General features: G+C 29.7%; 1 protein-coding gene across 1 annotated transcript in view; it reads left to right on the plus strand.

Moving 5' to 3' along the window:
- LOC111642538 (cob(I)yrinic acid a,c-diamide adenosyltransferase, mitochondrial-like) overlaps window positions 1–14,149 on the plus strand; it is a 25,347-nt gene extending 11,198 nt beyond the window's left edge. Inside the window, exons 4-8 of the mRNA XM_023388886.1 lie at window positions 2,008–2,080; window positions 4,385–4,482; window positions 7,445–7,509; window positions 11,922–11,981; window positions 12,057–14,149. Coding sequence (XP_023244654.1) covers window positions 2,008–2,080; window positions 4,385–4,482; window positions 7,445–7,509; window positions 11,922–11,981; window positions 12,057–12,153 — 393 coding nt within the window. The 3' untranslated portion in view covers window positions 12,154–14,149. The remainder of the gene's footprint in view (window positions 1–2,007; window positions 2,081–4,384; window positions 4,483–7,444; window positions 7,510–11,921; window positions 11,982–12,056) is intronic.
- Window positions 14,150–17,078: the final 2,929 nt, after the last annotated feature.

Below are 17,078 nucleotides of genomic sequence, written 5' to 3' on the forward strand. Positions count from 1 at the left end.
ACGATTTATATTTTAAAAATAATTAAATTCACTTAGCATTCAAAACTTGTGAATTTTGAAAAAAACAAATTTGCTGATTAAATACGGACAACTGTTTAACTGAAGTAAAACGGGTTTTCCCCTTGCTATGGATGTCTGCCTAGTTCAGTTCAGCCACATTCCGCTACAGTTCGCCTTTATTATCAGTTCGAAATGGGGTGGTTCCATAATACCTGCAGTGTTCCATAATACCACCTTCTCCTCTATAGATATTTTATAATCCATTTTTATTGTATATTATTTAGATATTTTGTTCATTAAACATTTTTGTTTGTTATTTTAAATATGGCTCTTTTAATGATTAATATTCACATCTCTGCCTATTCAAAATACTTGTGTTCCTTATACTCACAATTCCGTGGTTGCGCATGTTAATTCGTGTTAAAATAAGATTAACTGGTGTCAGGAACCTGACAGGAGACACAATTGTGAAATCATTGTCTCCTTCTTTTTATTAGCAATGTAAGTCCCTCCACACTCGATATCATTAATAGAAAACTATCCTTTTAGACAACCGAGGGCTACTCTCACAATTAGCTGTTCAGTAAGCGGTACACGAGTTTTACGAACTCTGTACCCCCGGCCAGCCCCTCACAACAGTCTTACATTTTTATTAGTCATGATTTTTCAGAGTAATTAATAGCATTGTAATTGTAGAGATCCCTAAGTCCATTAACCTCAACCTGGTTTGGATGCCATTCTAAGACTGTCATTCTGACATCATCCCACTTCTTCAAAAAAATGTTTAATAGCAGATATCGACATTAATTCTCTTTTTCAGAAGAAAACATATCTTGCCGAGTTTCTTGGTGGTCTTCATTCAAGAGTTCTTGGCGTTCTTCTGTCATCAGATCCATTTTAGGTTCCATTATGAGCTCTTCAATGTTCTTTATTTCTCAGATGTGATTTTTTGTTACTCCTTAAGCTGCTTGAGTCTTCTTGATAATACAGTATCTTTCTTAGATAAGATTGAACTGCGGCCTACTGTAGACCTGCTCAAGCCATACTGCGCGCAACAACAGACATCTTCTGCTTTGCTATTATACTCTCACCTTTCGAAAATAGAAACTGATGCAAAGCTTAATGAGTGCCTGCCTGACAGTCTCGAAAATACTATAAAAAAATTGTTTCTGTCAGAAAAATAAAAGGCTGGAATTACAAGGGAGAGTTTCAAAGTTCGGAGGAATACTATCCGATCAGTATATATCGGGTTGATTGTCAATGTCGACATCTCCTGCACTCCAAAAAGTTTTGAATTGTTATCTGAAGACAAGGGAAAACCAATCGGTATTCATTATTTTATGTTGCTTCTTCTTGTGTTTGTTCTGTGAGGTGTTCGTTATCCGATCATGTGTTCGTTGTCTGAACATAAAAATCTTTCGCGAAAGTGTTCGTTAACCGATCGCCCACTGTAATTAGTTTGATAAAATAGAATTTGAAAATAGTGTTATATGTTCACATTCTATTTTATCGTAACTGAAGACGATCAGTTAAACTGGTCAAAAACATTATTATTTAGTAAATTTCATTGCTGGATTTGTTGGTGTGGTTTTTTTGATTGTAATCTATCCAGTTGATATAAAAATTTATGGTTAATTTATTGTAATTATTAAAATTAACATGAGATGACAGCTTAACCACCTACATATAGATAATCTAATTAGTTTCTAATCTGTAATTTTTCGTCCAATGGAGAATTATTGTTTAATAAAAATTGATGACAAAGTGTATAATCTTGGAACACAAAGAATAAATGGTGCTCCCTTTTTGGGCAGTTTTTGTCTTCAATTTTTATAGTTTTTAATCATTAATATCTAATCTGTCATAGAATGGCCTGATAATTTGACACTTCATTATATATTATTATATGTGAAGAAAATTGTTATTACTACTCTAAGTGCATTGCATATGTATGTATATATTTGATATTAAATTCATTTTTGATATATATATATATATATTTTATAGGTTCAATGTACATTACAAGATTTGGCTTCATCTGTAGCAACACCGAAAAGTACAGCAAGAACAGCACATCTTGGTATGAATTAAAAACTAATTTCATAAAATATTTTATAAAAATTAAGATTAAATTTACATTAATGAATCCAATGATAAGGAAAAACTGTTTGCCTTTAAATGATAGTTAATTAAAATAGTATATATCATTTTTCTAGAAATATATTATTTTAATTAACTATCATTTAAAAACAAGTAGTTACAATTATTATCCATTCTTACTTAGTTGTATTGTTTTCATGATGAACTCAGGATATTTTCTTCAAATTAGAAGTTAAGACTATTTACAAAAATATTTAATTTTCAGTCTATCCATTAATCCTTTTAACACAACCACAGAAATACCCATTATATTGGTTTGAAGAAATAACTTCATTAAAAAACAAATAACAATAAGTAAAAATTTCACATTATTAAAAACGATCAAACGTCAGCCTTTTGTTTGAGGATCTGACACTTTAACATTAAAAATAATAAGTAAATATTCTCATCCTACTATCAAGTTTTTATCCAATTTGTATCAAGTTCTATCCCTCTAGTGGTGGATACAAGTTATCTTTTCATTTGCATATAGTTACAATTTTCATAATGAACTCAGGATATTTTCTTCAAATTAGAAGTTAAGACAATTTAAATATTTTTGTAAATAGTCATTACTTATAATTATGAATTCTCTCTTTTTTTAATTTGTACTTAATAAGTCAGTATTATCTAAAATAAACACAAGTTAAACTGCATGGCCATTCAAAGATATGTCAAAGATTTAGAGCAAAAGAATTACATATCTGAGTGTTTTGGATGTTTCCTTTGTATTTATTTTGTGTTTTAGCAGATTAATTCTATTAAGGAATCTTTAAGTTTTCCTTACAGATTTCATAGTATGCAAGATATTAATCAATTTATACAAAATGGCTAAATGACTTATGAATAAAAATATCACTTAATTTTCTGATAATATGTGTAGATAAATTTCCTATAAAAGTCACAATTTAAAATATATTGGCTTTATGTGTCTTCTTTTGATGAATTTTCTTTGAATCTTTATCTTTCTGTATATTTAGCAATGTTATGTTTGTGTGAGATCCAGAATTCTATTAACTAAAATTTTAATTAGTTCACTTTCGTTTATATAATGTATTGGAAGAAAAAAACGATCTTAGCTGAGAATGTGTAAACCTTCCTGTCATAACTATCAACATTTTATTGTTCTCGCATAACTTGCAGCTCAACTTGCACAACAGTTTATAGTTAGCATCCAAATTTTGTCACTTGTTTAGGTCCCTGGAACACCTATAACCTTTAGCCCATAGAACATTCGATCATGTGATGGAATTTCCCTGCAAAAAGCTATAAAAGACAGTTCTTACCCCCTCTTGGGGGAGTCTCTTAATGAAAGCCGGACTGATGACATCAAGTCGAATCTCTGAACCCGCCAAAATTCCGATCCGCTAACATCGATATCTATTCGTCGCCAGAGTTTCAAACTTCTATATTTGTGCTCATTTTGATCAAAGACACTTTTTATTGGACATTTATGTGCCTACATGGACTAAATTGTCAAGGAAACCTACAAAGAGGTATGAAAAAGCGTGCTCTCTCGCGAGCTCTTAGGTGGTTTAATGTCGAGATTTGTGTTGTAGTTTTGTTAATTTGATTCATTTTAATAAATTCTTGTTTTATTTGTTAAAATGGTAGACTTCTTTACTCGTATACAGCCTTCACCTTATCGTCGACCCCAAAATCTCTCCCTCCACTCGACCTACATTTGAGAGTCCCAACCCTAGGGACCAGTAATAGCCATCTTGACAAGTGAGCAGGTTTAACGACCTGTTGCCGAACAGGGAGGTGCGTCTGACCCCGACCTCCCCGGCGGTTCACATTTGTATTGATATTTTTGCATGTGCTGAATTTTAGGTCATGTTTTTTAAATAGAAGAAACTGTTTATGCTTTTCTTATTTGAAATATAATCATAAAAAATGGTAGAATATCTACACTGGAGTATTGTAAAAATGACGTATCTATAAGCCTTTTACTGGTGCACATTTCATCACACTATACAACAAAGTTACAAACATTTTCGAATTATTACAGTTCTTCAAGTAACGATCCCCTAATGGAATGCGCTTCGATTCAAAGTTGTTAAGAAAGTATAATCATAAAATTTTCAGTTGAAATATTCATGAGTAAAATTTGTTATTTGGAACTGGATAATTTAATGAGTTATGAAAATGCTTTTGGTTATTTACTAATAGGTGACTAGTAGTTAGTTTTTATACTAATGTTTCTGGATGATTTTTTTTAAGTTTTTAAGATTTACTATTTCAGAAAGAACAGAATTTGACAAGGAATTAATTCAAGAATTAGAGCAATGGATTGACACTCATACAGAGCATTTACCACCATTAAAGAATTTCATATTACCAGTAAGTTTTCAGTGAAGTTCTATGATTATTTGAGTATTTCAATAACTTAAATTATAAATTATTTATTTTAATGATATAAATTTTCATTTTCTTTCATACTGTTTTAGTCAAACAATTTTTATATATATAATAGAAACTGCTTAACTAAAGTTGATTGAAGAATTTGAAAATTTGTCAATCCATCTGAAAGAACATTATATACCTTCAATAAAATAGCAAAATTTATATGCATTTTGTAATTTTTGCTGATTGTTACTAGTTGGATAATAACTCTGGCTTATTAATCATTAGATTATTATGACAATTATTTTCTAATTCTTTTTTTCTGTTGATAAATAATTCTTTAAATTGGAGATGGAACATAGATATAATGAGATTTGTTAAATTTGAGAGATCAGAAAAATCAATATTTTAATTAATCAAGAGACTGAATAATTTCAAGTACAGGTACTGTATTTCTTATAGGTCTACTTAGAGGGTTAAATAATGGATATCATCCTGGGTGTGTATGAAATCCATTGTTTGTGATATAATGGATTCCCAGAACAAAAGATGATTTTTAGCAGCCCAATCAATCAATTAAAATGAGATTCTACTGTATTATAATAAATTTTGTATAAATTTAAGGTGATCAGACAGTGTTAAAACAAAATTATTCATTTTATTAACTGAATTAAATTGCAAAGATTCTCAATTTATATCTGCATTGGAAAACAATGCAGATATAAATTTTACTTTCTGATTTTCATTCCAGAAAATCATCTAAACTTGTTTTCTCTTCATAATTAGAATACAAATACTAATCCACAATAAGTAAAATAACATTTTTCCATATGGAGGGAAAAATCAGAACTAGAACTTGTTAGAAATTAAAGTATTACTCTTGTGCTTGATTGCCTAAATGTCTCCCATATACTATTATCAAATACAAATCTTTGTACGTTTGAAACTGCTTTCTTCCATTCAAATTACAGGAAATTTTCTAATTAATAAATTTGAGGGAACCATTATTTTGAGTGTTTGATATAAAGAGAATTCTCTAATGGAGATTAATGAAAAATGATAGCTATGACTTTACAAGTTGCAAATAAAATGCAGTTAGAAATAAAATTATTTAATAACACATGGGAAAACTAAAAGTGTATGACAATTTTTTCATTTTGTATTTACATTGTAAACTGCTTATAATGGCACCACAATCTGTCATGTTCATGACAGTGTTACAAGAAATTAGCATGCAAAACACTTATCAAACAGCTGCAAAAAACTGTTGGAAAGGAAAGCTAAGTTTAAAACTTTGACTTTTAATTAATGGGTGTTAGTTTTTAATGTAAATCTGTAGATAAGGAGTACAAAGTTGGAAATAATTAACTATGTAAAACTCAAATTGGAACTTGGCAGTTCTACAAATAAATATATCCTTTGGTCATTCAATGCTCATCATGGACATAAGTGACTTGAAGGTGACCATTAAATAATGATTGAAAACATTCATTTAATGAATTAAAGTTAAATTTGTTGGTGTAACAAAGATATGTTTTTCTGGTTAATATATTATATTAATAAATAAAAAAAGTAGCAACGTTGACATAAAAACAGCTGCAAAGTTTCTTCATAAATAACTCAGTTAATGAGAAAATGCAGAATCTGGGAACTTGTCCCATGTCATAATTATGGAAGATGATAATGCTCATAGTTAGAGTTATTGTTCTCAACCTGTCCTCAAATGGATGTTTTTGATCTCATATGCCACAATATGAATGACCAGAGTTTGAAGTAAAAGGAGTTTTACCAGAAGATTTTGAAATGTGTTCATTATATGGTGTTCTCTGCTTTAACAATTTTTGTCAAAATAAAATCATCCAAGCAGAATTCACAATTTTACTTTTCATATCAGAAATTCCTTCTGACTCTCATGATGACCCAATATAATTGCTTTATTAATTCTTCTCTGATTATCTAAAAAGTTCAATTCACAAGTAATATCATTAATGTCTTACAATATTCTTTACTTTTACTTTTTTACTTTCCTCTTACTTCTGTTGATTTTAAAAAATCTGTGAAAATATCTTCCTTTTAAACATAGCTGATATATTATCAAAATAGTTATATAAAAGAGAAAAAAAATGTGAAATTAATATGAGATGCAAACTTCTGGCAGCTTCAATAAAAGTAATTAAAGTGATGGATTTTCTTTTAAGAAATTTGGACAAAATGTTTGTACTTTCTTCTTGATTTTCATTTATTTTTAATGCATTTAACACTTGAAGATTATTACAAAAAATTAAAACATTTGGAAAGTTTATGAAAATGTTTAATATTCCAATAATTTTAATGAACACTATTGGAAGTTTCTTCCATTTTTTAAATCAATTTTTTGAAAGTTAATTGCTGAAATATATAAAGGAAATATGAAATACATAAAAGATATGTTATATATTATATATTTCAACCAATTGCTGACTATACATATTTTGATTTTGGGGATTTGACTACTTTATATGAATAAATTGATTAGTGAATAAATGCTCAAGTTTTCCAAAAACCAGAGATACATGTTTATTAAGTGAAAGGTTTATATTTTCAGAATGTTCATTGTTCCATCAGACAATTGTAGTTTATTGATTAGTAAACAAACAAACACTTGTCATCAAATCATCAGGCTGTTTTAACTACAATAGTCTGATGATTGAATGATAAACATTCCAAAAATATGAGCCTTTCATTTAATATAAAAGAGGTATTTTTGGTTTATTGAAAACATGGGTATTTGTTTACTAATCAATTTATATGTATGTTGCTGTTAGTTGTATCATAATAATGTGATTCCAAACCATAAACTTTCTATGCATGATTATTTAAAAGTAATTATTTTGTGAATTGAAAAATAAATTGTTGAATGGATAATATGGAAATATATATATTTACATTGCAATAATTAATGGTATGACTTTTTTAATAGTCTGGTGGCAAGGCAAGTTCATATTTACATATGGCAAGAAGTATTTGTCGTAGAGCTGAAAGAAGGTAATTAGAATTATTTTTGCTTTAATATTTTTTGAGAATGCAGGGGTTGTTTTTTTTTGTATAAATTTTTAACAAAAAGACATGTTTTAGAAACCCTTCTTTTTTTGTCTGTTTCCCACGGAAGTTAAAAATGGGGAGAATATCGAATGTTAACTTAACTGACAACAGATAACTATTCGAAGCAACAAGTCCTTTCCCCCTCGCATCGACCCATGAAAATAATGAAAATATGTTAAAACAATCAATTGTAAAATGTGAGAAAGTTAACACTTAACTTAGTCCATGGAGGAAATCTAAAAACAATCAAAGGAAATACTAAACCTTCAAATTGACTTTGTTTAATTTTCATTGTCCAGCTATGACACCTTTGATGTGTCATTCCTGCCAAACAAATGATCACCTGACTAAATTCCCACACTGGATGGGGATATAATGGCCAGGCACCCATTCATCAGGGGCAACCATTCTACAAGGAGCTAACTTTTTACTTTGCATCATCTCCTCCAACACGAGCAAGTTCCTATCTATTATATAATGTTGTGAAGGGAATATGTGTCGTCCCAAGCGACTCCCCGGATAATTAGCCTACGAGGTTACATCCTCTGCTGCAGAGGATGTAACCTCTGAATTTTAAAATGGTTGCTCTTACTCGTGTGCTGCCAATGTCTTATTGACGACCTCACTAAACCCTCCCCACTCGATTTATATCCCTCCTATTTGGTACAGACATATAGTGACAACGTGAGCAGATCTTGCCAATCCATCACTGATCAAAGGGGTTTAGAGTTTGGCGCTCTACCCCGGCTTCTCACATTTTTATTAATTTTAAATAATTAATTCATTTAAAGCATATTAAATAATTTCTAATATTCTAGTTACTGAAATATTTTTTAATAAGAAATTCTAGACTTCTGTTAATATAAGCTGTGTTTAGTTAGTATGGAAAACATAATGTAAATTGATCCTAGTATTTAAGTATAGATTAAATTTCATTGTTAAATTAAATAATTTCACATATTTCTCCAGCAATTTATTAACTTTAGACTCTAACACTTATGAGAATTAACAACACCTTGTCTGGAAAATTCTGTACCCAGTTAAAGACTAGGGTTTCTCACCAGTGACATTTGATGAGGATAGAAGCTGTCTATGGGTGGTGGCAGTGGACACTGAGACTAAGACTCTGTTTACAATTTAGAATCCTGTTTATTATAAATAAATTTACTTACAAGTATTGTCTGATTTGGAACTGTTCAGAAGAAAAAGTCAGTACTCAAGCACTTGAGGTTTTTCCATTGTCTGGCAGGTTCTGGCTCTGATTCTGCACTGGTTCCTTGTTACTCAGATTCTAGCCCTGAGAAATGAGTGCTGTAGATAATTGATCTTTCAGAGGAGCAATCTAATCTATCTTGAGGAAGAAGACACAGTTCATTTGTGCTCATCTGGGAAAGTCACTTGAAGATATTTGATCTTTCAGCAGAGTGGTCTTAGTAGGAAAAGATGTTCTAATCTCTCTCTCTGGAAATCACAAGAAAGATAAGGAAGACATAGTACACTATTTGATCTCAAGGAAAAAACTGTCAATCTTTTGGTGGAAAAAATGACCTGCTTGTGATCTTCTGGGGAAAGAGAGATGCTTTATCTTCTCAACAGGTGAAGTTGTAAGGAGAAGTCCTTTTGGTAGGAAAAACTCCCATGGTAAATGGTTGTTTCTTCTGAAGGAGAAAGGCTTGTGTCCTTGGGGTTATTAAAGGATTTTTTGACTTGAAATCAATATATTTATTGGCTCTGATCACATTCCACTTTTTTCCTGATTGGTCCCCGTCTTGTTTTAGAGCCCAAATTCAGGTTGTCAAAGGAAGTAGACACCCTCTTCTACTCTAATGCCATTTCCTCAATATGTTTAATTATAACTTTCCAAGTGATAGCCTGGTAATTGGGAGAATGTATGTTTTCCAGCCCATTTCCAAGAGGATGCAGCTATAGTTGAAAGGTTTCCAACTATATCCTCACTGTCATTCAATGCAGTAAAACACTGTTTCTTTGTCATCTTACGTATATAAGAAGAGGAATTTTAATTCCATCTTAACTTATCTAAAACACATTTCTTTACTCACTTTGTGTCCTTTCATAGCAAAGGAAATCTTACACTAGAATCTTCTCATGACAGTTAATGAAAAGAAAAACAAAAATAAAACTGAGAAGTTCAGACCTTACACATTTTTGGATGTATTTAACATCCATCATCAGGCAGTCATTGAATCACATTGAAAATCTGAAGTTAACTAATTACTGGTAAAATAAGGTGTGAATTTGTTTAATTTAACAGAATCCATTTACAATTTGAGAGATTTAATTATTGTTGTTGAGTTTTGATTTATAATTCTTATCCTATTTTTATACTAAACTAAACTGGACTACTCCAATTTAACATCAGAATTAACTACTAATCTCTCTTTTTTTTTGAAGGATCTACTTCCTTTAGATATTTCCCATAAATACAAATACTTTTGGACTTTATTAAAAGATAATCTTCATGGGTATGTATGTAAATTCTATGAATATAAGATTGATAGAATGCAGTTTTGATGCCTGGAATGTTTTGTTCAAATTTTAACAGACTAAAATGTTTCTCTTAAAGTTTGGTTTATGGGAAATATTTTAATTTGATATAGGGAATTGAAGAACTGACTTACCTAGTTTGATTTGAATGAGACATAGAATTGTTTATTTCAATTTAAATGAAGCATAAAGGAAATAAATTTATGCAGTTTATTTCCTCTGTTTATATAATTTGTATGGTGTTGGCTAAGCCATATAGGAAGTTGATGTTGAAGCTTTGTAAATCTAAAGCCAAACTAGAGTTTTTGAATTGATTAGAGATGATGATGTGATTAAATTTTAGATTGTAACTATTCAGTCCCGGATTATTTACCATCCTTGTGTTTCATTATTACAGATACAAAATCCAGAGTATTACATCGAATAAAACAACTTCATATAAGATACGTAAGACAATGTAAACAAATTAAAATAACATTTAATTGAATGCTATTCTTGGCATTTTACAGTAAAGTTTTTTAAAATGGAAAGTGATGATGATATTCAGAATTTTCTGATTTATCAGTTTTCTGTTTTATACAGGATTATATTTTTATTAATGCAGAAAAAGAGGAAAGTTGAAAAAATGTTATAACTCATATTTAAAACTGATTCTTTTACAATGTAAGTGTTTTGTTTTGAAGAAATGTTGAAAACTCTGATATGTATTTGTGATGCATAAAGAAAAAAAACCACAAAAATATTGAAATATAAAAAATCAAGAATTATCAAAAGCTTTTAATAGCTTTTGATAATTCTTGATTTTTTATATTAGTTATTAAGTATACACAATTTAATAATATTAGTTATTTAATATTATTAAATTGTGTAATTGATTTAATAAAGAATACTGTATTAAAACAATTTAAAATATGATTTTTTTTTGTCAAATTACATTTAATAAAATGATGTAGCTTTTCTGAGTCATTTAAATTATTTGAGATATTTCTGAAAAATTGATTTCTTTATATATTTAATATTTGATGATTTATTATTTTGATTAAGTATATTGCATAGCTTGCTTTTTGTTGATAATGATATTCTTTTACTTCTATTAATTTCATATTGAAAAGCAACAGCTGAAATGATTGATAAAATTAGTTTTTGAATGCCCGTCAGATGAAAAAATTTTTTTAATACAAATAAAAGACAGTCGTTCTAAAAATTCTCAGACAAAAAATAAAATGGTGATTATCTGAGAATTTTTAGAACAACTGTCTTTTATTTGTATTAAAAAAATTAGTTTTGTTGACATTTTAATTTATTGTTAATCAATGTAAATAAATTATAGTTTATATTATAAATAAATTTATCAATAACTATTACATATTGTTTAATGACCAATGGATGCATTATTGTGCAGTTTTGTAAAAGTAAACTTCTGCAAAAAACTTACGAACAAAGAAACTTATTATTAGTCATATTTACAGATATTAGAAAAGTATTGACAATACTTATATGTTCATGGATGAAATGGTGGATTATTTAATGAAAACTATCAAGTTACTGCTTCTATATAAGAGAAAATAAAAGAAAATTAATAAAATAGTTCTTCTGTTATGCTCTTAAGAAAGTATAATAGAAGAGAGATGATTTGTGATTACTATATGATTCAGTTTGAGCATTCCATTTTTTATTTTAGAGATCTGCATGTTTATAATTAATTGACTTCATATATATAATTAATACTAATTTTTATGTATTTATGTTATATTTATAGCATTGATATATAACTATATTAAAACATTTAAAAACTATTTCATACTAAAATTTATACATACAGTATATATATTTATTATATATTTTTTAAGGATTATACCATTATATAAATGTGAAGAAATAGATGGAGCTCTTTTGAAATATATAAATAGGTAAGAAGTTTGTTTTTACATTGAAGAATCATTCAGTTTATTAGAATTATTCATTTTAATTTCTATTTTGTACAGGTTAAGTGATTATTTATTCACTGTAGCACGGTTCGCTGCAAAATTGGAAGGTTTTACAGAAACAATATATCATCGACCCGTAAAAAATAATAAATAATATATTTGTTTTATATATTTAAATGAATGAATTGTTTTGTTCAAATATATTTTGACTATATTCTTAAATCTTGCTTTAAAACTTATTCAAGTATTACATAGAATATTATGTAATACGTTTTATGTAAGTAAGTATACTTTTTGTGAACATTATTTTGATTTATTGATTGTAGAAATATTTCAAATCAACAGTTTAAATTTATCATACTGAAACTGTCGTAACATAAATAAATGGACATTTGTTTTTAAATTTGAAATATGTTATTTTTATTTTTATTTAGTATCAATGCAGTTGTCTAGTAAACTAGATAACTGCAGACAGACCGACAGACAGACACGATTAGGATTGTGACTGTCTGTCGGTTTAGAAATTATTTAAATATTTACGAGGATATCTCAAACTTCACTGGAAATGACGACATTGAGTGTGTTGACTTTATATATATATAAAATAAACTAAAAGAAAACAGATCGAATCTTTATCTTATTTCAAGTATTTTGCGCTATAATCATGCAAAGAAATGTTAAAATTTAGTAAAATTTAGCATAAAAATTTGTTAATTCTTACTAAAAATAAGGTAATTTGTCTACCGAAAATTCACACTTGCGATTGCAAATAATAAAACTTGAACCATAAATAGACAGCGTATGGGTAAATTTTAGTGTTTTTAAATAACTTAAATATAGAGATAGGTTTATTTTTAATGAGAAGGAAACACTTTACAAAATTCAAGTGTTTTCTATTGTCTTTAATGATCTTTTAAATCAGATTACGGGTCTACGACTTATCAACTGCAGTTTAAAGAAAAATAAGAACCGGAACTTTTACCTTTATTTCAGAAGTCATCCCAGAATACGTTTCCTTCTCGTCAAGAAAACCATCGTTTTCCAATTGGGTTAATTAATATAAAAATGGGCAAATGCTTCATAATAACAGAGGTGACAGAAGAAAACGCTTCTCTGAAAGTCTGAATTGAAGTATCGCCGCATTTCACGCGCATACAATGAAAAATATACACAAAACATTTCTTCTGTGTCATCTTGGGTTTCAAACTCTTCAACTTCTCAAATTTTTCAATTGCAGTCTCGTAATCAGATTTTCCGATGTAAACAGAAAAGCATTAGCCGTCATCCCATGATATATTGTTTCTAAATAACCGTTCTTTGCGTAAGAACTTGAACTACTACTGTTCTCTTTCAAATATATAGCATAATCTACATAGGCGATGACACACTTTGTTTCCTGTGCCGGTATATTTTCTTCGTTACACAGATTCTCCGTGTGCTTCTTTATACCGCTAGCAGATACTTCGTACACCAGAAAGTCAGTTTAGCTTAGTTCGAAAGGATAATTAAAAATACTGAAGCCTAGAAAAGCTGGAAATACCGATATCTGTATTTCCGTTGATTTTTCTGTTGAAAACTTCGCAGCTGGAGAAAAACTTATCCATGTCATGTGTGCCTTCCTTGCCTATTAAAACTTCATTTGTTTCTGCGTTGGTAGTGACTACTTCATCTGTGTCATTAATTACAGACGTAACAGTCATTGCTAGTCTTTTCGCAAATTACCATCACTGATCGGGTTGTGCAAAAGACGTTTTGCCATTTATTCGAAATTCAAATGAAATGAAAATTTTCAAAATCGAGTTTGAATCACATGAACACACCGAACTTGTGTATCAAATTGAATAATTTAATGGCATTCGTGAATACATCATTCCAATTACTTAAGGCTACGGTATTTACATGACTTGTTTTTATACTTGTGCTGCACTGTTCACGGAGATGAATACAATCATAAAAATGGTGTTATTTATTATAGCAGTTTCATATGGTACTGCAACTCTTTTTACATGTTACTCAATGTCTCGCTTTATTTCCGAGAGAAGTCTTTTATATGTAACTAGCTGTTACCCGCGACTTCGCCCGCGGAGGCTTTGCAAGCAAACCCCATTTATATTCAGTATTTCAACAACCATAGTAATTGTTATATAACACCTACCGCTGAGAATGATGAGAATTGCTGAGAATCAAACGAACTGTTTTCAATTTGATCAATTTTCTGGAACGTTTACAATCGTTCTATAATCGAACCAATACGCAATAACAAATTCGAATTTAAAACGGTTCGAACATTTGGTTAAAAAATCGAAACATATGAAAATATTTATAACAATGTCTGAAATGTTATCAATTTCAAAAGTCGTTCTTCAGGTTAAGTCTTAATGCTCTGCATCTTTCCCCCCGCTGGGGAATTTCGAGAGATCCGTTCTTACTGTGCATTCCCATGACGTACTCTAACTGTGTACCAAACTTCACTTCTTTAGGTTCAGCGGTTTGCTCTGGGCGATGATGAATCAGTGACTAAATTAGTCAGGACAAGTAATTTTATATATTTAGATTATGAATTATAGATTTATGGGTATTTTAATGATTCATTAAAGATTCGCCTATTACCCGTTGTATCTGCATCTCACAAGCTAAAGGTAAAAACTAATATTTTATTCGTGAAAATTGCATAAGTTTGTTAGCGTGACGTATTTACGTTTTCTATTGTTACGTTGGCGATACGCGTTAATAATATAATATTGACGATTGTTGAGATTTGATTGTCGAAGAGTTTCGATGCGAATTTTGCGAATGCGAATATTTTTCTTCATTATGAGTTATTTAAGTAAGTTAATTTATGTTTATTTAACGTAAAATCATATTCAGTCTTTATATAATGTCGTAATAAATAAAAATTACAGAATTAATAATAAAATTTTCCAAAACGTTTAAAAAACCGCAAATTTTATACAGTAAATTGTAATAACCACCGCTGTTGCATTCTCTGGGCTAAATAAAAACGATTAGAAGTAAAAATAAGTCGATGCCATTAATAACAATTAATTCTAAGTAATTTAATTCTGCTATTTTCAAAGTAAAGTAACGCATACAAGTAAAATAAAACAGAATCTCCTAGCGCAAATTTTATAAGCCACACCAGACACTAAGCAAATAAGAACTAAGACCAAGTAAATGTGTTACGCACCGATAATACTTTCAAACTTAAGTATATTTATTTATTACCTAGAAACTGCATTAAGATATTTTCTTAACTGCAAAAACTAAACACACAAGAAATTGAGAGAAGATTGACGAAATATTTCTGAATGTTATTAATGATATNATCCATTTGGATAGATTTTGATTAAACTTTGTCATTTTCCATTCATTGCAATGCGGAATCCATGAATGCAATGAAAAATGGGGGTCCGTGACTTTGTTTTGAAGATATAAGGTCGTATCATTAGCACTCGTGACAAAGCGATATCGCGCGACTTTGTCGTGCGATGTTTTATAATTTATAAAACTTTAATATATTTATTTATATAATGACAGGTATTCAGGTATCACATGAAAAATACGCATACACTATGAAAAATATACACAAAACATTTCTTCTGTGTCATCTTGAGTTTCAAACGTTTCAAATTTTTCAATTGCAGTCTCGTAATCAGATTTTCTGATGTAAACAGAAAAGCATTTGCCTTCACCCTACTATATTTTGTTAATCTTTCTAAATAACCGTTCTTTGCGTAAGAAGAACTTGAACTACTATTGTTCTTTTTCAAATATATAGCATAATCTACATAGGCGATGACACACTTTGTTTCCTCTGCCGGTATATTTTTTTCGTTACACAGATTATCCGTGTGCTTCTTTATACCGTTAGCAGATACATCGAACACCAAAAAGTCAGTTTAGCTTAGTTCGAAAGGATAATTAAAAATATTGAAGCACGGAGGAGCTGGAGATACTGATAACTGTATTTCCGTTGATTTTTCTGTTGAAAACTTCGCAGCTGGAGAAAAACTTTTCCATGTCACGCGTGCTTTCCTTGCCTATTAAAACTTCACTTGTCTCTGCATTGGTAGTGACTACCTTATTTGTGTCATTAATTACAGACGTAACAGTCATTGCTAGTCTTTTCGCAAATTACCATCACTGGTCGGGTTGTACAAAAGATGTTTTGCCGTTTATTCGAAAATTTCTTCGAAATTCAAATGAAATGAAAAATTTCAATATCGAGTTTGAATCATTTAATTCATGAACACACCGAACTCGTGTATCAAATTGAATAATTTAACGGCATTCGTGAATACATCATTCCAATTACTTAAGGCAAGGGTATTTACATGACTTATTTTTGTACTTGTGCTGCACTATTCACAGAGATGAATACAATCATAAAAATGGCGTTATTTATTATAGCAGTTTCATACGGTACTGCAACTCTTTTTACATGTTACTCAATGTCTCACTTAATTTCCGAGAAAAGTTTTTTTTATATGTAACTAGCTGTTACCTGCGACTTCTCCCGCAAAGGCTTTGCAAGCAAACCCCATTTATATTTAGTATTTCAACAACCATAGTAATTGTTATATAACACCTACCGCCGAAAATAATAAAAATTGCCGAGACTCAAACGAACTGTTTTCAATTTGATCAATTTTCTGGAACGTTTACAATCGTTCTATAATCGAACCTATATGCAATAACAAATTCGAATTTAAACAGTTCGAACATTTAGTTAAAAAATCGAAACATGAAAATATTTATAACAATATCTGAAATGTTATCAATTTAAAGGAAAGTATGGAATTAATTTCAGAAGTCGTTCTTCAGGTTAAGTCTTATGCTCTCCTTCTCCCCTCGCTGGGGAATTTCGAAAAATTCGTTCTTACTGTGCATTCCCATGACATACCCTGTGTACCAAATTTCACTTCTTTAGGTTCAGCGGTTTGCTCTGGGAGATGATGAATCAGTGACTAAGTTAGTCAGGACAAGTAATTTTATATATTTAGATTATGAATTATAGATTTATGGGTATTTTAATGAATTAAAGATTCGCCTATTACCTGTTGTATCTGCATCTCACAA

Source organism: Centruroides sculpturatus, unplaced genomic scaffold (assembly GCF_000671375.1).
Source record: "Centruroides sculpturatus isolate CEXI.00-Female unplaced genomic scaffold, Cexi_2.0 scaffold1730, whole genome shotgun sequence".
In the NCBI taxonomy this organism is placed as follows: domain Eukaryota; kingdom Metazoa; phylum Arthropoda; class Arachnida; order Scorpiones; family Buthidae; genus Centruroides; species Centruroides sculpturatus.